We start from the raw sequence: 26932 nt of genomic DNA on the forward strand, positions 1-26932 counted from the left end.
CCATGTTTCAGACAGGATAATTATTTTATGCATAAAGCTAATGTTTCCATAATAACAACAACACATCTCTTTATTCTTCCAGAACATTCAATGCCCAATTGAATGTCTCAGACCAGACCTTCTCGCCGATGCTGTGGCCAGTCCCAATCACAAGACTATTACCAGAGAGTAAAACGCCACCATGACCTCATAGCACCGCCTTAAAGCCTCCCTGTTTGTTACCACACCTCCACCGCTGGTCAGCTGCTGCTTCACAGCCAATCACTGCACCCATAGCAACGGCTGCGTTTATTCAGTTTTTGTTTGGTCATGTGATTTAGTTATCAATTTTGTTTTTATTGCCATTCCAGTAAATGTTAACTATTAAAACACAATTTAGGTAAATTTGGTATTGATATTTTTTATGAGGCAGCATCCTTTTTGAAAGCGAAATAAAACAACCACACTATTATTACCTTGAAGTTGATCAGATGTTTAAATTTACAGACATGCATTAAAACTTAAGCACTGTTTTATAAGAATGTCAGGTCAAGTTGTCCTTTATAGAGAATTTCTCACGGTTCACACTTATTTAGAGTCCGCACTGTTTTTCGATTAAAAGTGATTTTATTTTTTGTCTTTTTTTAGTGTTTATACCCTTCATTCAGTGTTTAGTTTGTATAGTGTTGTCTACTGTCCATTCCAGTTTTCACTACTGTTGATTACGAATGTTCGTATTTATATGATTCACTTAATTTCTTCTGTAAGTTCCAAAGTAAGCAAACGTTGTCAAAAACAAGTCAACAAATGCCAATAAATTGTGACAGAACCTTTGAGAATCTACTGTATTTATAACGTAATGCTCATAAGACACTACAGACAATAAGGAATGTATCAGGGAGTGTTACAGTATTAGCTTCAGAAAACATGATGACAATGTACATTGCAAATATTCATTTTTTAAACAGCAGCATAAGCATGGGTTTGCAAAATATGAAGCAACAAAAAAATGAAGCATGAATAGATCATACTATTCTGAGCAGCTATTCAATTCAGCAGGAATGTCAATCATGTTAGGCTTTGAAGATAGTAACTTTGCCTGTAAAGCTTCACTATCTTCTTTAACTATAAGTTTATTGTAACATATTTTGCTGCTAACTAGTTGCAACTTGCCGTTTAAATAACGGATTTGAAAGAAGCCCTAAACTTCTGTGATGCTGGTGTGAAACAAGTAGTTCTGCAAAGCTTCTCAGTGATGGAAGAGACGGAGGTTGGTGTGGACTAAAGTAATGCCCAGTTCATTGCAAGCATTAATGACGATCTCATCAGCAGTAGAGCCTGAAGGAGCCGCGATGTATTCCACACCGCTCTGAAACCACACACACACAGATGGAAAATTCATCTTTACATACCACTCAAATCAAATGTAATGTTTTTTAAACATTTCAAAGATTTAATAGGCAAGTTGTAATATCAAAGTTTATACTTAAGCTTAGATGTAGTTCACAAGCCTTAGTAGTCAAAAACCTAGCAAAGCATCGTTTATTTGACTGGTGGTACGTGTACGCAGACGTTTAATGCATGCGCATTGCGACTAAATGCAATACATTTCCTGGTCCACATCCTCCTGTACACGCATGCACCACCTACAAATGGTGAAATTTGTGTAACGCGCACTGCATGTGGACCCTCGCGTACGCGTAAACTACACTTCAGGCTTTAGCTGTCAAAACAAGTCACTTAAACATTTCATTTGTAAGATTTGTCTGGAAATACATTCTAAAGTAAGCATACTGTGTCAAAAACACACAACATGTTAAAAGGTATTACGGAGGATTTTCTTTTTCCGGGTGGATCATCAAGACTATTGGTCCTCCTAGTTGTCAATCATGAGTGTTGCGCAATTACATTTTTTAAAAAGGGGAGAAGGAAGGCAGTTCTTTTCTAAAATTTGAGAAAAACCTCCGCTACACCTTTAAGATAACCTTAAATCTAGGGCTGGGAAAAGATTAATTGCGATTAATCGCATACAAAATAAAAGTGATTTTAATAATATACGAGTGTGTAATTATTATGTACTTATAAATACACACACATTCATGTATGTATTTAAGAAACATTTACATGTATGTGTGTGTGTATATATTATATATATATATATATATTTTAAATATAAATATTTATATATTTATATATTTATTTATATTTTTATATATTCTATATTATATATAAATAAAAAAATTGATATAAATAAAAAAAATCTGACATGAATATATGTATGTGTGTGTGGTTAAATATACACAATAATTACACACAGTACACACACATATTATGCAAAAAATAACTTATTTTTTATGCCATTAATCGCGATTAATCTTTTCCCAGCCCTACTTAAATCTAATTGTACTCAACTCTTTCAATGCCATTATGAGAAAACACTTTCCTGCCAATGACGAGTATTTCCAGCTCTTCAGAATACCGCTATTATCTACCAGGTGGCGCTCTTTTGCAACTTATGAAACCCGGAAGTCAGTGCCGGGCAGTAGCTTCACTACAAGTAGCGAAGCTAGTAGTTTAACTACATTTTTTAGTAGCTTGGCAGTAGCTTAGCTGCTTTCTAAATCAAATAGCTTTTTAGTAGCTAAGCTCTTTTTTTGACCAAGTAGTGCGGTAGCTTCCACACAAGCTACAATTCTCCAAACATTTCTGAAGTCGTCCTGAATTTGTGAATAAGCGCGTCATTTTGAATCGACACGGGACATTGTTTTCCCGTATTTTAAAGTTGTGCAGCCTTTATTCATACAAAACATTACCACTCGCATCCTGTGAAGACTCATGCTCTATCTCTGATTGGGTAATGTCACTGCCATCATCAGTTTGATTAGTTGTTTCTAGTCAGGGTCAGGTCGGGGCCAATCAGGGTGAAAGGTAGGGCGGGTCTCGTTACTGGGTCTGGAGTTGATTTTAAATGATGGTAGAGGTAGCTCCAGATCCACGTACATCTCTGAAAGTTTCGGAGCTGTGTTAGGGTATTAAGGGCAAGGTGTTTTTAAATTAAGGCAGCTCACTCATGCATTTTATTCTGGGAGTAGAATGAGACCTGTCTAGGAAACCGCCCCATAATGTGAAGTACCTAGGTCTACATTATGCTTTAATTGCCTATAATTATCAAAATTCTAAATGGAAACTGAATAAATAATTACATAATAAAACTGGTTACAAATAAAAAAGTAGCTTGGATGTAGCAAGCTACTATTGATGTAGCTTAGCTTGCTACATTTCCCAGGGGGGTAGCTTCAGTGTAGTGAAGCTTCATTTAATGTAAAGTAACTGGTAGCTTAGCTCACTACATTTTCCAAGTAGCTTGCCCAGCACTGCCGGAAGTAACATCTCAGGTGAAAGACTAAGAACTCGGTGTATGTTTTGACGATCGCTCTTAATCTGATCTCTATCAAAAGTCCTTCAAAAAAATTTAATCATCTCAGCTTTTTGCTCAAAATTGTGTTTTTTAAGAAACCTACCCATATTTGAGAGGTACCAATGAGAGGTAGGATGAAACGATTGTTGTTTTTTTGAAAGCAGAAGATCTGTCCTTTCATTTTATATATAGTACGTTTAAATATTTAAAGAAAAATTATTTCTGGAAGGCATTAAACTTTTGTGAAAATTATGAAAAATGCTGGTGCTGGTGCTGGCTGGCAACTTACTTAAAAATGCTGGCGGCGAAAGAGTTAACTTTGCTATTTTGAGACACCATTTATTTCATTACACTGAAAATCAGTATTACTATTATTTATTTATATGTATTACCGAAGTAGAACAATACTTTTAATAAAAATCTTGTAGTATATAACTTTTATATTAATAAAGACAAATTCATCGGACTCATGCGGTGACGCGATTACACGTCTGGTCAGAACTTTACTTCCGGTTTCTGTTTGTTTACTGGTCTGACTAGTTGCTAAACTGAACTCTTGAACAAAAACTTTTTTGAAAATAACAAATGTTTTGATTTCCTAGGTAATCTATTTGTTGTTTATTTTGCTTGTTTTACCTTAAAAGGACTTTGTTATTTATTCATTGCGGAGTTTACCGGAAGTTACGTGTTGACTATGAAAGCCGCCTGTTTATGTTGTTACTGCTGAAACCGTCTATATAGCACAAAAATAATGTACTTGCTGGCATTTAAGTATATTTTAGTACAATCAAATATAGGCTTTGAGTGTGTCGTCAGTGTTGGGTAAGTTACTTGTAATCAGTAACTAGTAATTAATTACTTTATTATCTTCAATTATGTAATTAGATTACTCTCCAAAAAGTATTTAATATTAACTAAATAGGCTTTAGAAAGTAATGATACAAAGATAGGCCTGAAAGAGCTTGAATAATTTAGATAAAAATACATAAATTATTCTGATCACACTTTTTAAGGTCCAACTATCATTATTGTACAGTGAACAGTTTATATTTACCGGTCACAAACAAAACACTTGTATAAAAGCTTGTCTGATATGTACACAATTGTGCATTTGAAAGCATAGATGAAATGCACGTATAACGTAAATTACCCGTTTAGCCCGGTCAACGTTGTCCCGGAAGGGAAAGAACGCATCAGAACTGAGAGCCACAGCTTGCAGAGAACTTATCCAGTTCTTCTTCTCCATCTCAGATAGTGTTTCGGGAGCTTCTTCAAACAGACCTTTCCAAAGATCCAGATCTGGACCCTGACAAACAACCATTTACTATTAGATACTCATGAACCACAACGATATATATATATATATATACACAGGTTAATAAAAGACAGAGTACCTCTCCAATTGTCCCACTGACGTACTGATCGATGGCATTGGCCATCTCGGCACGTTTAACTCCGCTGCGAAACTTCATACCGAGCACTCGTGGATGATGTCGGAGCCACCAGTTATCAGCTTTGTCTCCTGCGAGCCGCGTGCAGTGGATGCGCGACTGCTGCCCAGCACCGATGCCAATCACCTAAAACAGAGACAGAGCGCAAATTATATTAAAAAAGCTGTATGGTGTCTGTTCGCAAAGCTGAATTTGTAAAATGGATCACTTTATATGTTGGTGTGCTTTTATAAGCAGATGCTTGGCTACCTGACCATCTTTTGCATAGCACACGGAGTTGGACTGAGTAAACTTCACAGCAATGCTGGCCACGATAAGATCTCGCAGAGCATTTTCAGACAGCTGTAATATGAAAAATTAACAGACAGACAAATCAAACATGAGATGCAAAAAAAGCAATACATTTTATGCACATGAAATACACTTTTTGCAGCGTATGACGCTTAAAGAGATTGTAATTATAATTTCTTAGTTTTTTGTCTTGTTTTCGAATATAAATATCTAAAATTTCTTAAATTGAGATACATTTACTTGGACAGCAAGTGGCTTAAGATGTATAGTCTTGTTTATTGAAATAAATTATGAAAATCAAGTTTTTTTAACTTAATTTAAGTTTATTTTTCTTATTGCACTAGCAGATATTTTGACTTGTTTATTATAATAAACAATGAAAATCAAGAGTTTTTTTAACTTAAAACAAGTCAAAATATCTGCCAGTGCAATAAGAAAAATAAACGTAAAAAAACTTGATTTTCATCATTTATTTCAATAAACAAGACTTAATATCTTAAGCCACTTGCTTATCAAGTAAATGTATCGCAATTTAAAAATGTTCAGATAATTATATTAGAAAACAAGACAAAAAACTATGTAAGACTTATTCATTTTTGCAGTGTAGGAAGTCAAAAATAAGCAACTGATACAATAAAACCAATATATTAGCAATTCTCACCTTCCCCTTGGACACAATGTTGCTAAAGAGCTCCTTATCAATGACCGCTCCATTTCTCTTCTGTTTAAGGTACAAACCAAAAAGCACCCGGACCTCATCTTCATCTGGTTCATACTCGGGGTCCATCTGCAAAAACAGGGCGTACATTCAGTAGTATCAAACAGCCATTTTGAAACACAAAAGACGAGCAGTTTTACTACAACCGATTACCGTATTTTCCGGACTATAAGTCGCATTTATTTAGAAAATTATTATTCTTTTGGGGGGCATTTTGTTTGTTAAGTCTTTCTCTGTTGTCTTTAAGTTAATGTTTCAGTTAATAGTTTTTTTCCAGGGGTGTGCTACAGGTGCAAAACATAGTGCCCTCTCATGGCTGTACACGGTAATGTTTTCCTTTGGTTCATGCTAGTCAGTATGAATTAATTTTGACATACAAGTCGCACCTGACTATAAGTCGCAGGACCAGCCAAACTATGAAAAAAAGTGTGACTTATAGTCCGGAAAATACGGTATTTTTACTACGCCATCACATGTGACTTACCCGAAGGACGCAATAGTTTCCGTTTTTCTTTTTGGAGAGAATTCGTAGCGCCTCCTCATCGTAACCGGGCGCAATAATCCCATCCGACACCTGCGAGGAGGGTTTAAAATAAATGCATGCATAATCAAAATACAGTTTCGAAATAAATCTAAATTGATAGCATCCCCATTAAAATCATTTGGAAATTCTTATGCACCTCTCTCGAGATGATCTTGGCGGTGGCGACATCACAGATGTCCGACAAAGCAATAAAGTCTCCAAAGGAGGACATCCTATCAGAACCTACAACACATTTATCAGATATTTCCTCAGTTTTTAGGATTAAATATGACTTGAAGGTCATGAATGTGTGCAGACAGCTGTATTCGGAGAGATGATGTACCTCTGGCTCTTGCGTATGCAGTGGCGAGGGGGGTGAGATCTTTAAGCAGATCGTTTACCATACACACCTTTGCCTCTTCTTCACTCAATGGGACACCAACAGCAGCTCCTGAAACGAATCAGAAAAAAAAACACTCATGAAACTAACTACTGAAAAACCAACCAATATTAAGTTGCCATGCAAGTACAAAAGTCAGAGGAAACTTCAGATGCCAGAAGAAAAACACTGGGTTCAAAAACTTTATAAATACAAAATGCATGTTTGCGTTTATACCTGCAGGGCTGACATGTTTAAACGAAGTGGCCGCTGGCAACCCAAGAGCTTTCTTTAACTCTCTCACCAGCTGCCAGGCGTTGAGAGCATCACACAGATTAATGAAGCCTGGAGATCCATTGACCACTGTAAGAGACATACAGAGGAACATTAACTCTCTTTGTATACATGTGCAGTTGTTATGCAGTCTGGTAGAGGTGTATATGCGAGTAAAACTGTCTGTCAATGGTAATAATGCACATGCGGCACCTGTAAGAGGAAGAGCAGATCGGAGCGTGTAGAGCTGAGCTGGAGCTTGATGTGGGTTCATGCCGTACCGCAGGGGCAGCTGGGAAATTCCTCGACTGTATTCTCGTCTGAAGTAATCAGAGATGGCCTCGTCGTACTGAGCGGTGTGTGTGAAGGCCTGAAATATTATAAATACAAATGTACATTTGGCAGATGTATTTAACAACTCAGTAAAACAAAATTGGAAGCATGGTATTTGTTCTTTTAAAGGTGCACTATGTAATTTTTAGTAGGATCTCTTGAAAGAAATGCAATGTAATAAAAACAAAACCGTTCATTATCTAAGGTCTTTATACACCACTGATAATATAGTTATGTATATTACCTTACAATAAGCAGTTTTATCTACATACAACGCAGGTCCCCTTACTTGGACGTTGCCATTTTGCACCGCCATGTTTCTACAGTAGCCCTACAGTAAACTGCTTTAGAGAGCGTGTTTTGTCATTACATCGTCTTAAATGATGACATGTTTGTCCTGTGGCAGCTATCGTAGCTTCTCTATGCGTTTTGAAAAACAGGGGTGAGCTGTGGACTGAGCCATTGTTTGCAAATTCGCAATTTCACTGCTAAAATCTAGTGCTGCCTCACGATTAGTCGCGACTAATCGTTTGCAGAATAGAAGTTTTTGTTTACATAATATATGTTGGTGTACTGTGTATAGTAATTATGTATAAATTCAAACACACAAATGCATGTATATATTTAAGAAATATACGCATGTGTATATAAAGTTTTATATTTATATATAATTTAAATTATATATAAATATAAATATTTATTATATAAATATATGTTTTTCTTTAAATTATACATGCATGTGTTTGTATTTATTTATACATAATTATTATACACAGTACACACACATATATTATGTAAACAAAAACTTTTATTCTGCAAACGATTAGTCGCGACTAATCGTGAGGCAGCACTAATCTACACACAGCACCTTTGAGTTTAAGTTCCTGTAAAGTCAGATATTAAATGTGTCCGGAGTTTGTGACACCACAAAAATAAAAAAACCTGATTTATCATTCAAATTTGGCTGGGTAGTTAATATCATGTTAGTAAAATCTTAGAAAAACTAATGATTCTCTGCTCTCAAATGCTGCGAAAGCAACACTCTTCAAACATAACATTATAAATTTATTTTATTATCATAAAATACTAAAAAGGTTTAAGAACAGCGAAAGAAATGTGCTTAAAGGCATTTTGAAGCAAGCTGCATGTGTAAATGGTTCTTCTAAAGTGAATATTGAGTTTCTGCACAAGAGCGCCATCTGGCTTTTATGTGGCAGCATTTCACCATAATTCATTGAGGCTAAAAGAAACCGCAAAAGTGGCGTTGTTTTATCACTTTTTATTCTGCGTTTATACGAGCATTTTGAGGGGGAAATCTGCATGCATATGGTGACGCAAAAGTGTGATATTCGATGTAGTATGCACTCCAGGCAGCTAGGTGGCAATGTGAAGCACTGACACACAACAACACCAAGTCCTTGAGCCTGCGTACAACCTTCTTCCTGGTTCTCCCAGGTCACGTCCAAAGCCGTCTGGTTTGCCTCCGACGAATTGGCGCATCAACAGTTACACTGAGGTAATTAATGCACCTTCTCTAATCAGTAATACTTGCTTTGAATAATTCGTAAAAATGCTGGAAAGACTTGTATATTTATCACAGCTGCTATGGCAACTTGAAGGTCCGACGTATGGAAATAATCTGACATGTTTTGAACTGGCGCATGCCTGTGACGTAAACGCGTACGCGACGAGAGCCACCGTGAGCAGACTTTTGCGTTTTTACTCTTTAGATGAGAACGCGACGGTAGATCGTTTTTAAGATTTACACTCTGAAGGGTGGTTTCACTTTTTTGTGTTTTTAAGCCCCCAAAATGCCGTCGCCGTGTAAACGAAAGGCACATCCGATAAAATATTATTACGTTTTCACCCTCGAGCGTACTCGTGTAAACAGGCCCTGAGAAGCATAGCAAGCAGAATCGCAATATTTATTGTCCCAGCCCTACAATTAAGTACTACACTGTTCACAGTCTTTGTGACACATTTCAACAATACACTTTTAACATTTATAATGCGTTTAGAAACAATTTTTGAAACAATTTCACTTTTAGGGTTGTGCCGATAGACTATCTGACTATCGTCCTGCATATTGCAGATAGCGGGCTTTCATGACAACAGTTATTAATATTATCATCATAGCGTTACATTTACATGTGCATTGCATGCTTTTCCTCACGAGAGGGTTTGTGCATAGATGGACTGTAAAAAAAAAGATGGACGACGTGACGGTGCTTTCTTTCATTGTAATGAACTGAACGTAAAATGTACGACGATGGGCACTGACATGTTATGCAAAAATGTCAGTTTGGAGCCAGGGCATGCGCAGAAGGAATTGTCCGTGGAGCCCAGAGACGGAGACGCGGTATCAAACTTTCGCTCAGGGTTTCCCGCAGCACATTTCAGTTCAGGCGGCCCACCTAAGCTTGGAAACGCATTGAATAGGTCATCCAAAAAAAATAATTTTGCTGCACAAAAGGCCGTCAAGTGCATCTCGGAGAATAGCGCGTTCGGGCTTCACACCGCGAGCGGGGACGCGCGCCACGCGGCCGAAATTAGAAAGACATGATCCGGACCGTCACGGTCTGGAGGATAACTAGCCAGTTGATAAAACATCTCGGAGAATAGCGCGGATGCGGTTCACACCGTGAGCGTGCACACGCGCACACAGCTGAAATGAGATAAAGACGTGGTCCGTCATGTCTGGAGAAAACGCGGGTCCGTGAGAACTGTAAGTGGACTTTATGTATTGGGTTTATTTAAGCCCGTTATTGTATTAGTCTATAGTTCTTGCAAATTTAAAGTAAGTTAGCTGATGATTTTGTTGTTTGAGCAACCTGCTAGCTAGGTTTCACATGCCTGTTGATTAGATATAATTGTTGAGCGCTCTTGCTCACTTTATTTATGTGCATTATTTAATGGGAAAAATCAGTTTTTTTTGCCATCTATCATCGTTCCCCAGACGTTCTACAACATCTGCTTCAGTTTGTGTTTATTAACCCTTTAGTTTCACTTCATCACGCAGCTATTCCCATTAGAGGTAAAAACATTTAATTCATTAATAATCTAGTATGTTCATTTTTTTTCATAGTTTCTTCAAAATTAAGTTTTATTTGAGCGTTTTAAATAAAACTTTTAATTTTCATCATGACACATACACCCCGCCCCTTTGATTGCCACGCCCTGCGGGAAACCCTGCTTCCGCCCAAATGCTTGCATGCCCAATTCTCATTTGACTGGCTTGCTAAAATAATGCAAGTTAAATACAAGAAATTGTGTTAATGTGAAATAACACAGAAATCAAAATTTAATAGTTAGATATATCTTGAATTTTCCCACGAAGCTCAGAGAAGCTGTCAATGACATAACGACACACCCCATTTCTAAAGCATCAAATTACTAGCTTAAATGAAACTCATCACAAAAATAAACAGTTTATTATAAAGTATTGCCCCACCCCTTGATACTATCGTGTACTGGCGATTTTACAGGCTGATGATTGGACGATCTCAAAATGGGGCATATCACCCAACGCTATTGACTTTACAGAACATGAGGATCACAAGACCCAGACAAACATGATGAACTCTGCTGTGTCAACCTTATCTACCACCAATTTACTCTTTAACATTCAAATAAACAAACCTGCAGCGACAGCAGGAATTCTTAACATGATCCATCTGTATAGTTTGTACAAGCACAAATAAACACACAAATCAATGGCTGCAATCAGGGTGAGAGGTTATGAGGCCAGGAATGACATCTTGTATATCACATATTAACATTTATAATCCTAAATTCATTTTTGATATTGGTTGTTTAGACTTGCTGGATAATCTTTATAAGTTGACAGTCCTTGGAAGAAAATAGGTTTAAAATAAAGCGGATATGATTCAGATTATTGCTCAATGGTAACGGCACTTCAATGTGCGTGTTTAAACATGATTTAGTCTAGAAAAACAGATCATCAGATACCCAGTAATGCTGCTTGTTTGTCTGCTTTGCATATAAGAGTGTTTCACTAGTTCATGGGTTAACGGGTTTAGTACATGCTTTTATATATTTTATTAAAACAAATTTTATCTTATTTATTGTATTAGTCGTCAAAAGCATCAATCTTTGGTTTATTGCATTCAGATCAAGTGAGGTAAGGTTCACTTCTTTTTGGTAAGATCAAAGGTTACCTTCAGTGCGAGGGTTTTGCGTGTTTCAACAGTGGTGTCGTGGTCCTCGGATGACTCCATTTCTTTGGCAACAGCGGCATAATCGGACGGATCACAGATTACGGTCACTCTGGCATGATTTTTAGCTGCCGCTCGTATGAGGGTCACTCCACCTAAACACCACAAGATTTTAGCAAAACAACAGAATCTCACCAGACTTTCAAGTACATACAAGTCATCTTGTAAAATCACAACATAATCTAAACAAAATGTTTGCATTGTGACATGATTTTCAATAAAGGCAACTATTCGGCCCATATTTTATTTACCCTCAAAGTACATCACATTCAGAAACCACTTTTTGCAGCTTAAAAATGGGGCACTATCCAATGCCATTACCAGGATATTATTTAACTCCGACTGTGTTTGGCTGAAAGTAGAAAGTCATATACACACTGCAAAAAATGACTTATTTTATATTGAAAACAAGACAAAAATACTATCTAAAAATTCTTAAATTAAGATGTATTTTCTAGATGAGCAAAATGAAAAAGTGAATTTGTGCTTAAAACAAGCAAAAAAACTGCCAATGGAATAAGAAAAAATTCTTGAATTAAGTGTTTATGAAAAAAGTTAACTTATTTTTAAGAAAATATTTCTTATTCCATTGGCAGATTTTTTTTGCTTGTTTTAGGCACTAATTTACTTAAAGTTTATATTTTTGTCTAAAAACTAGACTTATTGTCCTAGGTCATTTTGCTCATCAAGAAAATACATCTTAATCTAAGAATTTTTTGATTTTTTTTACTGAAAGCAAGACAAAAATACTAAGAAAGGAAGTCATTTCTTGCAATGCATCTAGGATAGGCTTAAGGGCGAGTAAAACATGGGCTCATTTTTATTTTGGGGTGAATTATTACTTTAGGCAAGGCAAGTTTATTTGTATAGCACATTTTATACACAGAGGTAATTTAAAGTGCTTTACATAGAAATGAGAAAACAATCTAAGAGAAATAAAAAATACTATTCGTAGTAGACTGAAAAACATTTTTATTGCAACAGTTTTAATAAAAATATAAATTAAAATATGGTTACTTTTGTTTGTAGTAACTATGGTTTGATTACAAAAGGCATAGCTGAACTATGATTAATATTTTTTATAAAAGAATGGCACCGTTATAGTCAGGTTAATTTTGAGCTTAAATTCAGCATGTTTACAAACCGATATCAATCTGCTCAACAGCGTCTTCCACTGTCACATTGGGGGATGCGACGGTCTTCACAAATGGGTAAAGATTGCACACGGCCACTCTTTAAAAACACAACATTCGCAAAATTAACATCAATGTGGTCAAAAATGTAACATTGAAGCTTTAAATATGCATGTTGTCTCTGCTACAGCTAAAACATCATTACATTTTTGACTACAAGGCCCATCACAAGATGACAGCATTACAACCATGTGACTTTAATCAGCCAGTCAAGATCTTTTATGTACAACCGATAGCCAATCAATGAAATTAAGACATTCAGTCAAAACATTGGGTCAGCACTAAATCTGATTGCCTTTTTGTACTATTACCACACAACAATTCTTATGACATGACCTATTTTTAAATAGAGCACTTCCAAAAAGCTGTAATCCTACATAGGAGTAAAAGTAACATGCACCGTGGTACTATAATGGTACGGTACCGCAGTATTGCCAGCGTATGTTTAATTATTACCTGACAAGACTAAACCCAAGTTTTTCCATATCAGCTTTATCAGAGGGAGTTTGTCTGGCCAGAATCCCACCGTGGACCGCAGGATGAAGGGTCTTTACTCGTCCTCCGAGCATCTCTGGAAATCCTGTGAGCTCTGATACATCCCTGTATAAAAAAAACCCCTCACATTACTGGAGAAACATCATTTTCAGTCATCATCTCAAATCTCATCTCATAAAAACAAATGTTTTATGGAACCAAAAGAAGATCTGTCTCAATACAATTTATGTAAACGGTGACAAAGTTATAGTCCTTTAACAGCTGCCTGTATTTATTAAGCACACTTTATTTAAAGTTATCTGAAGCCAAACAACAGATTTCTTTGAGAAAACATTTTTCCCAATAAACGTTGTGTTTCGAGACATTAGCTGAATTAAATTTTGGGGGTCAAGAGACACAATTCTATTTGGGATGCAGGGTTTATTGCTTTTATATTAAGCAAACCACTGCAACTATCATTTCAAAGACATACGCAGAAGGACGATTTATAAAAGAGCTGATAAGATGTGTGACCTGACAGCAAGTCCAGCATCTCTCAAAGTTTTGGCGGTTCCTCCTGATGCCACTAAGGACAGACCCACTGCCACCAGTCGCCTGGCAAACTCCACCAGTCCTGTTTTATCTGAAACACTCAGTAAAGCTGAAAGACAAAATCAATAAGCTTTATTCGTTACGTTTAAACATTTATAAGATGAATGCAATGATGATACATGGCCTTTACAGAAGTGGTTCCATGGTAGAGTGATGGTTTACTATGGTACTCAAATGTAGTTCAGACATAAGACATCAAAACACGTGATGTATAAAGAAAATGGCATTTACATTGTACGCCCACGTAAGTTACTCTGAAAAAGTATTACAATGCTATCTGTCCAACAAACATACAAGTACCATTGTATTTTGGTACATTTTGTTAGTTATCTCCCTTGTTTTAGCGTAAGAAGCAAAGTAATTTCTTATCCAAATACTTTGCACACTTTGTCCTGACATCAGTAATGGGGCAAATCACAGATGCTAAACAAACACAAACTGAAACGATTTGCGCTATTTTCCTGAAACTCATAAAAATAAAAGCATGTAGACAAAAAAGCAGCCTGTATTACCCAATTCAGACGCCATCCTGCAGTGTAAACCAGTGTAAAGCGTATAAACCAGTGGAAAGTGCGACTGTTGTCTGTAGTGTCTCGTGCACCGCGCGCTCTTAATCAAAACACGTGGATATATAGTTTGATTCCGGACAGATGCATGCCGGGAAATGTCGTTTTACACGCGCTTAGCTTAACTACCTGCGTAACTTATAACTTTCTGTTTATTAATTGTTTCTGTTTTTATTCTTCATTTTATTGATTGATTATTCTTGTTGTTGAGTATTTATTGTTATTATATTGCTGCTGTTATTAATACTTTTACGTTTTATAAAGTACTATTACACTTTAATTATTTAAATAACTCTAAACATGGATTATTTATTACATATGTTATAATAATTATTATTAATAATAACAACACTTTTATAATTACAAACCATTACACATGGGGTTCAGGAAAAAAATACACACCAACGCAAAACAAAAAAAACATAAACATGATACATATTTGCAGAATTTTAATCATGACATCAAATTCAAAACAACTTTTATTAACTACGTGTGTACGTGTGCGTGCGTTTATTTACTCAGGAAAACAGTATTTGATTAAAATCATTTGAACCTGAATTATAAGTAGGAAATGACGTGCAACGTCGCAGTTGACGTTTGCAAACAAACCGCTAGAGGGCGCTGTTGTGTTGTACGTCGCTTATTTCCATAGCACGCCATCATCAAGGTTTGATATGATCTATCCTAGTAAATGTGACGTAGGCTATTTGGACACTTAAGTGATACTGAAAGTGTCACTGCATAAAATATCAACATAAACTATCAAACCAAGAGTAGAGTTTGAAATAAGTCATCATAACACTTTTCCGTCTTAAACAGAAACAGTAAAAAATTATGTTTCAATTCAATAAGTCACATCAACATCTGATTTTACATTACTTTAACTTATCAAACTTATTATACAGTTACAGCAACTAACCACTAGTCGTAATTTAAAATAGCTAATCATGGTTTTACTGTAGTAAAACCATGGTTACGTACCACAAAATAATTTGCAAAAATCATTGTTAAACCATGGTTTTGCTAATAGTAATCAATACACCAAAAAACATAGTGTACCACAAAAAAAAAACATGGTTAATTTTCGTAGGGTCAAGTAAGTTATAATGACGTACACAGCCATTGATTCAAATTAAATGTTTTTTTTACAGTGAAAAGTTATAAAGAATTTATGATTTTATTGTTCACTTTTCAGACAGATTTCAACTGTTTATATGGTATGAATATAATTTCTATGACGCAAACTTTAAAGGAGAACTGGACAGTATTTTTTTATTACATGTGATTGAGTTTTATTCATGAATTGTATTCATTAAATCAGGCCGAGAGTCTTGTTTTTAAAGTATTAAAGCACACAAAATGTATCATAACAATTTTATTGCTTTTTAAAGGTTGCTATGCTTTGTTCACATCTGTTCCGCATGAGATCTGGACGATCAGAAATAAAGTAATAAAGGAAGTTTTTAAACTTCAGAAATTGTATTTAACCACGCCAACAACATCTACACCCCATACCTTCAGCCTTAAGATAAAATACTATTAAGATACACTTTTAGGGTAATAATGTTTGTGTTTTTGCAAATATTGCAAGCCAGATTCAAACTCATCATCATGGCTTAATATAGCAGACATAAAAGAAACCATAAGTGTGAAAAACACATTCAACAGAAAAGTTATATTAGCATTTCCCTTTGACTTTTTCAGGCTCTGTAGTTGGTTTGTTTAGGTTAAAACACATAATGAGTTCATTAGGGCACATTGCAGTAATAATCACTTGGCTTGTGCCAAACCAGCTTCCCCATGAGTTTTGGAAACCTGTCTTTGTAATTTAATTAAAGTGAACAAATAGCACGTGCAAACGTGGCCCCGGGGGGCAATTAAGACAAAATTGTGAGTGAGCAGATACCGGCCTAACGATTTGCGCCACCTATCTCAGTTAAGTTGATTGCATCGATTTCATTGATTTGCAATGGCTTCAGGCTAATTTCATCTCCAAAGGTGTGCACTCTGTCTCCGGCGACGCCACTTATTTATTTCTTTACCCATCTACCTCTTTTTATTTTGCCAAGTGATTAGATGAAAGTGTTTCATCAGGGGCAACAAAAAGTCTCTTTTGCAGAAGGTGGCGTGAGGTTGGGGAATCAATAACTTTTTATTTGCCTGAGGGTCAACACAGGTTGGATGTTATTGATGCTCTTAAATGCATCACAAGTCTGTTTAGTCAAGGTCTGGCAAAAAATGCTGAGCTAGACAAGAAAGCGGCATTTACTGGGAAAAGCTGTGTATGTTTTCAGACCTACTTGCATATTAGGCATAAAAGTCAGTGCTGGCTAATTCATAAATTTATTGCACATCTTATTGAGGTCCAAGTACAAAACTATATTTATGATGAATTTTAACATTTTTAGATGGAAATGTGCCGTTTTGCCGATAAGAATCGACTTTGGGGCATTATTGCTATCAAGGTAGGCTATTTTGGGGTGATTTCTAGGTGATTGGTTAAAAACGAAGGTCCATAGTTGTCACTTGGACAATGACCTTTAAAAAAGTCCTACTGTATGTACCATTTAGGTACAGATATTTGAAGGTATTAATATGAACTTTTTGGTGCAAAGGTGTACGTTTCGAAAGGGTACTTCTGACAATTTTTTGATCATTTTATCTGACAGTGAATGCTTTCGGGACCCAACAGCTTTTTAATATTTCCTTCAATGTAAACCTACATGAGACAAATCTACATACAATCTGATAAGAACACGAAGTGCAGAAGGTCAGATAAACCTAATAAACATCATTTATCCGCATTGGCAAAAGTGAGAGACATATAGGGGTGGTTTCCCGGACATGGATTTGACTAATCCTAGACTAAAATAAATATAAGAGCTGCCCAAACTGAAAACAACTTGCACTGACATATCTTAAAATACATCAGTGCCCTTTGTTTTTCCTTAAAGTGCACACCAGTAATGTATTTAGTAAGGCATGTTTATTCAAACTAGTTATATTTCTTAATTAAACTAAGGCCTAGTCCTGGTTTAAACTAATCCCTGTCCGGGAAACCACCCAATAAGGATTAGCTAAAGCCAGGACTAGTTAAAGTAAGATGTTTAAGCATCAATTATGCCTTAGAAAAAGACTTTACTGATGTGTATCTTAAGACAAATTAATGGCACTGCATATTTTTAGATCTGTCAGCGCAAGTTTTTTTTTTTTTTAGTTGAAACAGCTCAAACGTGTTTTAGTCTAGGACTAGCCTTAAGCGTTGTCTGTGAAACCAGGGGTGTATGTTTTAAATGCTTATAACTTATAAATGTAAAATTATGTCAATGTTTTAGAGCACACTTATAAATATCCCTAAGGCTAAAATATTCATACTAAGACAAAAATAAATAAAAACATACATTTTGATTTCATGGAGATTTCAATAAAGGATACAGGTTAAATTACACACCAAAGTCTAATACTTTTCCAAACCCAACTGTAAATAGGGCATTATTTGCTGTACCAATGCTTCCCCAAGCATGCGTCACTATAATCTGTATTGATATTTTAACATATTCAGACCTTCAAATCAAATTCAGCAGTTATCTGATCGAGTGTGAATATTTTCACCATGCACAAATAGTTTCCAACATTTCACGAGGAGATTCACCAATTAATAAAAGTCATCTCCTACAGATATCATCTCAGCAGACGACTTTGGGCCGGATCAGCACCGTATCCTCGCCAAAGTCAGCAGCTCCGGTGCGGATCCGGCGCACATCCGACGCAGATTTGGTCCGGAGTCATATGCATGCTTCAAATCAAATCGAAAAACCAGCATTTCTCAAAACCTCACAAGTCATTACATTTGTCCTTGACACTCATACCTGTAATCTTTTAACGCAAAGGCCCAATTTCCACTAGCCGGAGCGGTGGGATGGTTTTATTTATCTTTGAATCTGTATTGATATTTTAACATATTCAGACCTTCAAATCAAATTCAGCTATTATCTGACCGAGTGTGAATATTTTCAACATGCACGAATAGTTTCCATCATTTCACGAGGAGATTCACCAGATCCGTACCAGAGCGAGGATACGGTGCGGATCCGGCGCAGAGTCGTCTGCTGAGATGACTTCTGTAGATGACTTTTATTAATTGGTGAATCTCCTCGTGAAATGTTGGAAACTATTCGTGCATGTTGAAAATATTCACACTCGGTCAGATAATTGCTGAATTTGATTCAGACGTTTAAATCAAATCCTGCAATTATCTGAGCAAAAGTGTTAATATTTTCACCATGCACAAATGGTTTCCAACGTTTCATGAGGAGATTCACAGATTCATAAAAGTTATCTTCTACAGAAGTCATCTCAGCAGACAACTCTGGATCGGATCCGCACCGTATCCTTGCCAAAGTCAGCAGCTCCAGTGCAGATCCGGCGCAGATCCGGCCCGGAGTCGTATGCATGCTTCACATCAAATCGAAAAACCACCATTCCTCAAAACCTCACAAGTCCTTACATTTGTCCTTGACACTCATACCTGTAATCTTTTAACACAAAGGCCCAATTTCCACTAGCCAGAGCGGTGGGAAGGTTATATTTATCTGCTAATCTGTATTGATATTTTAACAGATTCAGACGTTTAAATCAAATCCTGCAATTATCTGACCGAAAGTGTTAATATTTTCACCATGCACAAATGGTTTCCAACATTTTACGAGGAGATTCACAGATTCATAAAAGTTATCTTCTACAGAAGTCATCTCAGCAGACGACTCTGGGCCGGATCCATACCATATCCTCGCCAAAGTCAGCAGCTCCAGTGCGGATCTGGTGCAGATCCGGCCCGGAGTCGTATACATGCTTCACATCAAATGGAAAAACCAGCATTCCTCACAAGTCCTTGCATTTGTCAGTGCTGGCTAATTCATAAATTAATTGCACATCTTATTGAGGTCCAAGTACAAATCTATATTTTCGATTAAATTAAAATTTTTTAGATGAAAATGTGTTGTTTTCTCATACAAAACTTATCAGCAGTTTTGTTTTAAACGTCATCTGCTACAGAAGTCATCTCAGCAGACGACTCTGGGCCAGATCTGCACCGTATCCTCGCCAAAGTCAGCAGCTCCAGTGTGGATCCGGCACAGATCCGGCCCGGAGTCGTATGCATGCCTCACACCAAATGGAAAAACCAGCTTTCCTCACAACCTCACAAGTCCTTGCATTTGTCAGTGCTGGCTAATTCATAAATTAATTGCACATCTTATTGAGGTCCAAGTACAAATCTATATTTTCGATGAATTTTAAAATGTTTAGATAAAAATGTGCCATTTTCTCATGCAAAACTTATCACCAGTCTTGTTTTAAAACGTCATCTCCTACAGAAGTCATCACAGCAGATGAGTTTGGGCCGGATCTGCACCGTATCCTCACCAAAGTCAGCAGCTCCAGTGTGGATCCGGTGCAGATCCGGCCCGGAGTCGTATGCATGCTTCACATCAAATGGAAAAACCAGCTTTCCTCACAACCTCACAAGTCCTTGCATTTGTCAGTGCTGGCTAATTCATAAATTTATTGCACATCTTATTGAGGTCCAAGTACAAATCTATATTTTCAATGAATTTTAACATTTTTAAATGAAAATGTGCCGTTTTCTCATGCAACACTTATCAGCAGTCTTGTTTTAAACGTCATCTGCTACAGAAGTCATCTCAGCACACGACTCTGGGCCAGATCTGCACCGTATCCTCACCAAAGTCAGCAGCTCCGATGTGGATCCAGTGCAGATCCGGCCCGGAGTTGTATGCATGCTTCACATCAAATAAAAAAACCAGCATTCCTCAAAACCTCACAAGTCCTTGCATTTGTCCTTGATATCCATACCTGTAATCTTTTAGGACAAAAGTCTGATTTCCACTAGCCGGAGCAATGGGATGTTTATATTTATCTTCTGATTCACCGTAATTGTATCTAATTGGCAGATCAGGAGTTCATTAAAGCAGATTAAGCTCAGGGGAGGACGAGAGGAACGGTGTTGTATTGGTCAACAGGGTTACGGCGGAGGAGAGAGAATTAGCTGATTAAAATGGACAAGCGCTTGAACATAAGGTGGGAGGGGCCGAGGGTGATTGATGGCTAGATGTAGCAGGTTGAAGTGTTTGGCTAAGGCATGTCAGCGAGTTGCTATAGAATGAGCGAGATGTCTTCATCAATTTACAGCCATTATCGTGTCAAAAGGAGAGCTGCCATTTGCATGAGACTGCTTTGTAGGCAATCAATCTCATGCATACTAGAAATGCACACATTTCAAGGCCTAGACACGATCACTATGTATATACACAAATGCATTTAAATCTATACCCAAATGAAGTCTTACTTTGTATATTTGTAGCCATTTTGTGTCTGTTTTACGTAGATTACTCGCACACACACATAGACCCATAAATGCGTACGCACCCCGCCCTCACCCCACATTTTTACCGTAAGCCCGTTTAATTTTCCTGAAATAGGCACCTGACAGCTGCTTCATATTGATGGAGTATGCAGAGACAAATGAAACCGTAGACTGACACGTTGTTATCCGTCCCAAGATGCTGTTCATCTTCTCATCGCATACATAAACACGCACATTGGTGCGGTTGCTTTATGGTATCACTTATCATGATTACTGCGAGAAAGCATTACGGTTTGCATTAACTGCTTTTCTGGGATGTTGACACAATTGATGTGAATATTAAGTGATATTTATATTCTGATATGGATGGTTGATATGGGTTTTAATGGTCAAAATTAATTTGGATGTCTGTAAGTGAGTTTAAAAGAGTTGTGGATGTATTGTATAATGTTTTCTATCTGTCCTTATTGCTATTAAGTGTATGCATGAAATGTCAGTTTGCATTACAAGCATTGACGATTATGATGCCTGGGGTTGTTTGGTTGCTAATGTCTAACAATAGCCTTAAAATATATCACATGTAAATAGTGAAAATCTAATTATCAGTAATATTTATTAAGGCAAACAAACTCCTAACCACATGCATTAAATGCATCTAGCAACAGCATTTGTGAACAGACACAAATCATGACATCTCAAATCATGCATTTTGTCTCTCTCCTTCCTTTTTTACATTTGTACATTGCAGATGTGAAAAAGTCATGAATTATCGACAATCGAGCCATATCTGGGACATCTGGGACTAGGTGGGATCTTTTGACTTCAAGCAAGCACTTAAAATCCACTACGAGTCGTCGCCAACACCTGTAAGTCTTGGAAATGACTTTTGCACATAGCATAACTTAAATTTCTTTAGAAAACTTACAAATCTAGTTTAACCTTTATTGCTTGTTTTGAGATCTTAAAGAGAAACACAGGATAAAGATGAGGTGAACATCTTGAATGCCAGCACCATTAATGGCTGTAATTAGACCGAGTGGATGGATCTGAACAGATTACAACCTTCTCGTCATATAAGGTGAAGTGCTCTGATAAATAAGGGGTGTAATCTCTCTCATATGCACAGACACAATCACCCAAAAACACACATACAACCATATGGATGTACATACATCTCTTATATGCTAGAAACAATGTTTCAACAATGTGGTGCACTGTCAAAAAAAAAAGGTACAAAGCTGTCACTGGGGCTGTACCCTTTAAAAAAGGTACTAATATGTACCATTTAGGTACAAATATGTATCTTTGAACTGCCAATATGTACTTTTGAAGTATTAATATGCACTGTCCCAGTGACAACTTTTGTACCTTTCTTTCAGAGAATGTGAGATGCATTGGGTATATAACATCTTTATTTGAATAAGAGCTTTGCTGCAATTAAAAATAAAATCACTTTTATTTATTTCATGTCAAAGACTTTGAAACAAATAAAATTCTCTGGCCAAAAATATGTTTTAAATATATACTAAATCCTTTTTGTAGAAAGTAAAGCTTAATTAAATATATATTTTTTATTTGAAAATACATTTAGCTTTAACCTTCATATATTTATTTCAAAATGTATTTCAGGGGCAACAAATATATATTGTACATCCCATACGGCAAAAATATATTTTAAATACATACATATAAATAATATGTATTTTTTGTTTAATGAACACTGTAAAAAAAATCAGTAGAAATTGCAGCTGGGTTGCCGGTAATATAGGCCTACTGTAGATTTAAATTTATGTTATTTACTGGCAACATTTATTTCAAAGTTAAATGAACATTTAACATTTAAAAGTCTTTGTCTTTACAGAGTAAAACTAAAAAAACAGCATCAAGCAAAACATTCTGGGAAACAAAATCTGAAGCAAAAAACAGAAAAAGGTTGATGATGATTTCTGGTTCCCAGAATGCTTTGCATGAAGCTTGTAGAAAAGGCCCCAAAGTTATGCTAGAGTTGTTATTATTTATTCAATCATGCTTTATGTTTCATGTTTTCTGCCGTTTATTCAGTGCTTGTAACAGATTAGGAAAGTGCGCACTGGTTTGTGTATTTTATCTGATGTCACGCAGTTAGTATGCAGTACGGTAGAGAGAGACGTTTGTTGTCACGCACTTAGTATGCAGTATGATAGAGATAGGCGTTCGTCATTACAGTTAATATTCAGTACTACAGAGATTGTCTGTCGGTTCGGACATAATGGTGGGTGTCATTTTTCCTCAGAGTGTGCGTGAATGTGAAAAGTAAGTAAAGTTATATCTGCTGCATTACTCGTGATATTGTACTTTTGGCGCTGTTATTTCTGTTATTTGATATGTTAATTAAGAGTTTTTAGGGGTCGCTACACGACCGTTGTGTTAATTATATCTACCTGATTCAATACGTCGGATCGAATATTTCATATCGGGTTGAGACATGTTTGCTTTATTTAACACTTGTTGTTATAAATGTTCATTATTGTGGCTGAGTAAAGTTTTATGTGGTGTTAAATATTATTATCTGGACTGCTATTAAGGCTTTAAAGTATGTTATAAATGACAGTATGTTATAGTTACGTTATTGGTAACTTAATGTATGGTAGATAATATTAGAAGTGTTTAAATCCTTTCTCTTTGCATACTTTTCTTAAGTTTTAGAGATATATAGTCATATTTTCTGATTATTGTTTATTTTATATTATAATGTAGAGGGGAATGAGTATATGTATGTTTCCCTTATTCATTTGTATTTTGTTTCTCTCTTTATAGAAACCACACCCATATTCAAAATTGCATTTAAACTCGCTCAAAGGAGAATAAATAGAACATTAAGAATATATCTCGGCTCTTTATTGCATACTCTGGAATATTTGGCCTTAAGGAGTGTTCTGGCCGACACACCTGTGTGAACCTGATGATAAACCCAGAATTAGCACCTATACTGAGTGTTTACCCATTATCTCCACTACATTGATGGTCCTTCGAGCCGGATCACTGGGTTTACGTCAGAGATGGAATTACATCCAGAGTATGATGCTTGCGGTGCACGTCCCAAACGGCACATTCGCCCACCTGTCCGCTATGCAGACTATGAGGTCGATTATAGAGGCTACAGCGGTGAGAGGTACAGACACCAATTAGAGAGTACTCACCAGGAGGGAAATGCCAGGAAGACAACCCTCACCTCCCCTTATGACTCTCCCCTTCGCCCGCAGAGGCGGGATGCTATTCTTCAGGAGATGGACCTGAGCTATAGGGCAGAGAGCCAACAGCACAGCCAGGAGAATCAGCTAGCCCCCCAGCGGTTGCCAGATAGAGAGTTTAGGGAACAGCCACGAGATTACTCTACTCCTCTACCGTCATCGCTGCACCCCATACATACACAGGAGAAGAACCGAGTAGATTTAGATGACATTCGTTATGAAAGACACCTTCTGCAGCAGACACAGCGGCACATGGCATCAGATTTAGTAGAGCTAAGAGAATTGCGATCAGACATGAAACAGTTAATAGATGCTGTTCGCAACCTGCAGAGTCCAACCTCTATTCATACCAGAAAGCCAGAGTTAACGGTGATGTCGCCACTGACACATGTTGAAAAGGAACCTAAAGCTGAGGAAGAGGATGATTGGCCTGCACCACCACCATGGCCAGACCCAGAAATGGACAAGCTTATCCCTTGTGATCCGCCTATGGCACATTCGCTTATCAGTAGAATAGATGAGGTTCCAAAGATTAAGAAAGAAGCACTGTCAGCCCCAGCTCATGATCTGTCTGTGGGTCAGCCACAAGTTAATCACTCAGGACGTGGGGCCCTTCCTCCTGCCAGGCCATGGGAAGACACTGCATGTCATCCATCACCCTGGTTCAAGCCCGTTCAGTTGCCGCAGCAGTCACATGGATTACCTCCAGCTGAGCCTAAGTATACTACGGCTTATGGTGGTCAAAGAAATGAGCTTGGCTACAACCTAACGCCCCAACAGCGACCTCCAGGCATGGCATGGACACAGGCCCCGCCCTTTAGCTCACCTCAAGGTCATAACTACAGCGTCCCAGAGCCAAGTTACCGTGGGCCACGCCCAACAATCCGCAGCTTCTCAAGTCGGGACCCAAGTGAGTTCGCGCGGCTCAAGATCTCATTGGAGAACCTCTTACCACATGATGCATCTGAGCTGTTCAAATACCAAGTGTTGGTTGATCACCTGCAACTAGAAGAAGCCAGGTTAATAGCAGATGCTTACCTTAACTCCCCAACACCCTTCTCAGACACAATGGTTGCCCTAAATGACAAGTTCGGCCAGCCACATCAGATAGCGCTGAGGCGTATTGCTGCTGTGATGGACTCACCTGACATAAGGCGGGGAGACTTTGCTGCATTTGAGAAGTTTGCACTCCAGATACAGTCACTGGTTGGGATGCTGAAGACAATAGGCCACGAGGGTGAAGTGGAACTACAGTGTGGCTCACATGTTGCTCGTCTGCTGAGCAAGCTGCCGCCTGAACAGAGAGCAGAGTTTCGCCGCTGCATGTACCATCAGGGTACGCAAACCCACACATTAACTAATCTTTCCGATTGGTTGAAATACGAGTCTTGGTGCCAGGACTCTGAAGGACAGTTAGCTGTGAGAGGAGCTCGAGAGAAGCCGGTGTTCAGGCATGAAGGTAGGAAGAGTAAGCAGCCTACTACTGTCCTCCATGGTGTGAAGGACACTGCAAAGAGATCTGAGGCTCCAGTGCCAAGCAGCTCCTTTAAAGGAAACAAGAACAAGCCATATTGTCCATTCTGCAATGAGGAACACTACCTTAGCCAGTGTACAAAGGTATCCAGGTTAACAAAGGATCAGCTGACCGAATGGATAAAAAGTAACAAGAGGTGTTGGCGATGTGCACGGCCACATCAGGCGGCTCAGTGCAACTTAAGGAAACTATGCAGCCTCTGCCAAGGGAAACACCTCCAGGTTCTGCATGAGGTGAATAAGAGGTCACCCAAGGAGGCAGTGTCAACACCGGCAGCGGAGAGTGAAGGTATAAGGGGCACAACAGAGGTCCTGTATCTAGACAGACCTACTCAAGGCAGTCGGGTACTTCTGAAAGTTGTCAAAGTCCGCATTCACCATGGTGATAAATCAATTAACACCTATGCCATACTTGATGACGGTTCAGAGAGAACTATGCTGTTGTCAGATGCTGCAGAGAAGCTAGGGGTGCAGGGGACTCCAGAGGACCTACCACTACGCACAATTAGAGAGGAAGTGCAAACCCTCCATGGTGCATCAGTGTCGTTCTTTATTTCTTCGCCATCAAAGCCAAAGACCAGGTACAAGATTATAGGTGCATTTACCAGTGGTCGTATTGGACTAGCGGCTCATACTTACCCCATGGAGCAACTCCGAAACACCTATAAGCATCTCACTGGCCTTCCCATACAGACTTTAATGAATGTCAAACCCCTGCTTCTCATTGGAAGTGACCACCCCCATCTTGTCACTCCCATTGAACCTGTCAGATTGGGACCTCCAGGTGGACCTGCTGCCATCCGCACCAGACTAGGCTGGACTCTGCAGGGCCCAGCGAGTCTAGTCCGTCACCTCGCCCAACCACAGCAGTGTCTATTTACAACAGTAACACCCCAGATGAGCGAGCTGATGAAACACGTTGAGAGATTATGGCAGGTCGACACTGTTCCGTTCAGAAGCGAGAAACTAGTTACTCGTTCAAGGCAGGACCAAGAGGCTATCAGTATCCTGGAGACCAAAACCATCAGGGTAGAGGTTGATGGCATTCTCCGTTACGCCACCCCGCTGCTCCGCCGGAAAGACATGCCGCTCTTACAGGCTACCAAAGAAGCCGTCATGCCCAGTTTACGGAGTGTAGAGAGGCGACTTGCCAAAGATCCTGCAAAGGCAGAAGCCTACAGAGTGGAGATGCAGAAGCTTATAAATGCGGGTTTTGTCATCAAGTGTGAACCGAAAGCTTCAGACAAGGAAGGTTGTGAGGAATGGCATATCCCTCACCATATGGTGAATCATAATGGCAAGAATAGGCTGGTGTTTAACTGCTCCTATCAGTGTTGAG

At 37.9% G+C, this 26932-nt stretch overlaps 3 protein-coding genes across 3 annotated transcripts in view; 2 read left to right on the top strand and 1 right to left on the bottom strand.

Annotated features, from left to right (window-relative positions):
* The window catches only part of fn1b (fibronectin 1b), a 33374-nt gene extending 32563 nt beyond the window's left edge, over positions 1–811 (top strand). Inside the window, exon 46 of the mRNA XM_073866241.1 lies at positions 83–811. Coding sequence (XP_073722342.1) covers positions 83–172 — 90 coding nt within the window. The 3' untranslated portion in view covers positions 173–811. The remainder of the gene's footprint in view (positions 1–82) is intronic.
* On the bottom strand, positions 811–14547 carry atic (5-aminoimidazole-4-carboxamide ribonucleotide formyltransferase/IMP cyclohydrolase). The gene is made up of 15 exons (XM_055206154.2): positions 14392–14547; positions 13802–13928; positions 13250–13393; positions 12745–12833; positions 11544–11695; positions 7246–7402; positions 6997–7122; positions 6724–6831; positions 6538–6623; positions 6342–6431; positions 5801–5926; positions 5098–5190; positions 4792–4974; positions 4548–4703; positions 811–1348 (listed from the first exon to the last, which is right to left on the bottom strand). Exons 1-15 carry the CDS (start codon positions 14405–14407, stop codon positions 1229–1231), a joined length of 1773 nt encoding a protein of 590 aa, XP_055062129.2. The 5' UTR covers positions 14408–14547; the 3' UTR covers positions 811–1228.
* An 8341-nt stretch (positions 14548–22888) lies between these two features.
* On the top strand, positions 22889–26931 carry LOC129445130 (uncharacterized). Its single transcript, XM_073866361.1, has 2 exons — positions 22889–23122; positions 23627–26931. The coding sequence occupies exon 2, from the start codon at positions 23869–23871 to the stop codon at positions 26929–26931; it is 3063 nt and encodes a 1020-aa protein (XP_073722462.1). The 5' UTR covers positions 22889–23122; positions 23627–23868.
* The last annotated feature ends 1 nt before the right edge of the window (position 26932 follows it).

Source organism: Misgurnus anguillicaudatus, chromosome 3 (assembly GCF_027580225.2).
Source record: "Misgurnus anguillicaudatus chromosome 3, ASM2758022v2, whole genome shotgun sequence".
In the NCBI taxonomy this organism is placed as follows: domain Eukaryota; kingdom Metazoa; phylum Chordata; class Actinopteri; order Cypriniformes; family Cobitidae; genus Misgurnus; species Misgurnus anguillicaudatus.

What these genes read in the sequence shown, in the direction of transcription:
- LOC129445130 (XM_073866361.1), top strand. Translation starts at nt 23,869, where the DNA reads ATGGAATTACATCCAGAGTATGATGCTTGCGGTGCACGTCCCAAACGG.
- atic (XM_055206154.2), bottom strand. An exon ending in CTTGGGTTTAGTCTTGTCAG is followed by an intron (nt 12,834 to 13,249) that starts GTAATAATTAAA and finishes GTGTTTTTAAAG; the next exon opens with AGTGGCCGTGTGCAATCTTT. An exon ending in GAAACTATTGCGTCCTTCGG is followed by an intron (nt 5,927 to 6,341) that starts GTAAGTCACATG and finishes CTGTTTTTGCAG; the next exon opens with ATGGACCCCGAGTATGAACC.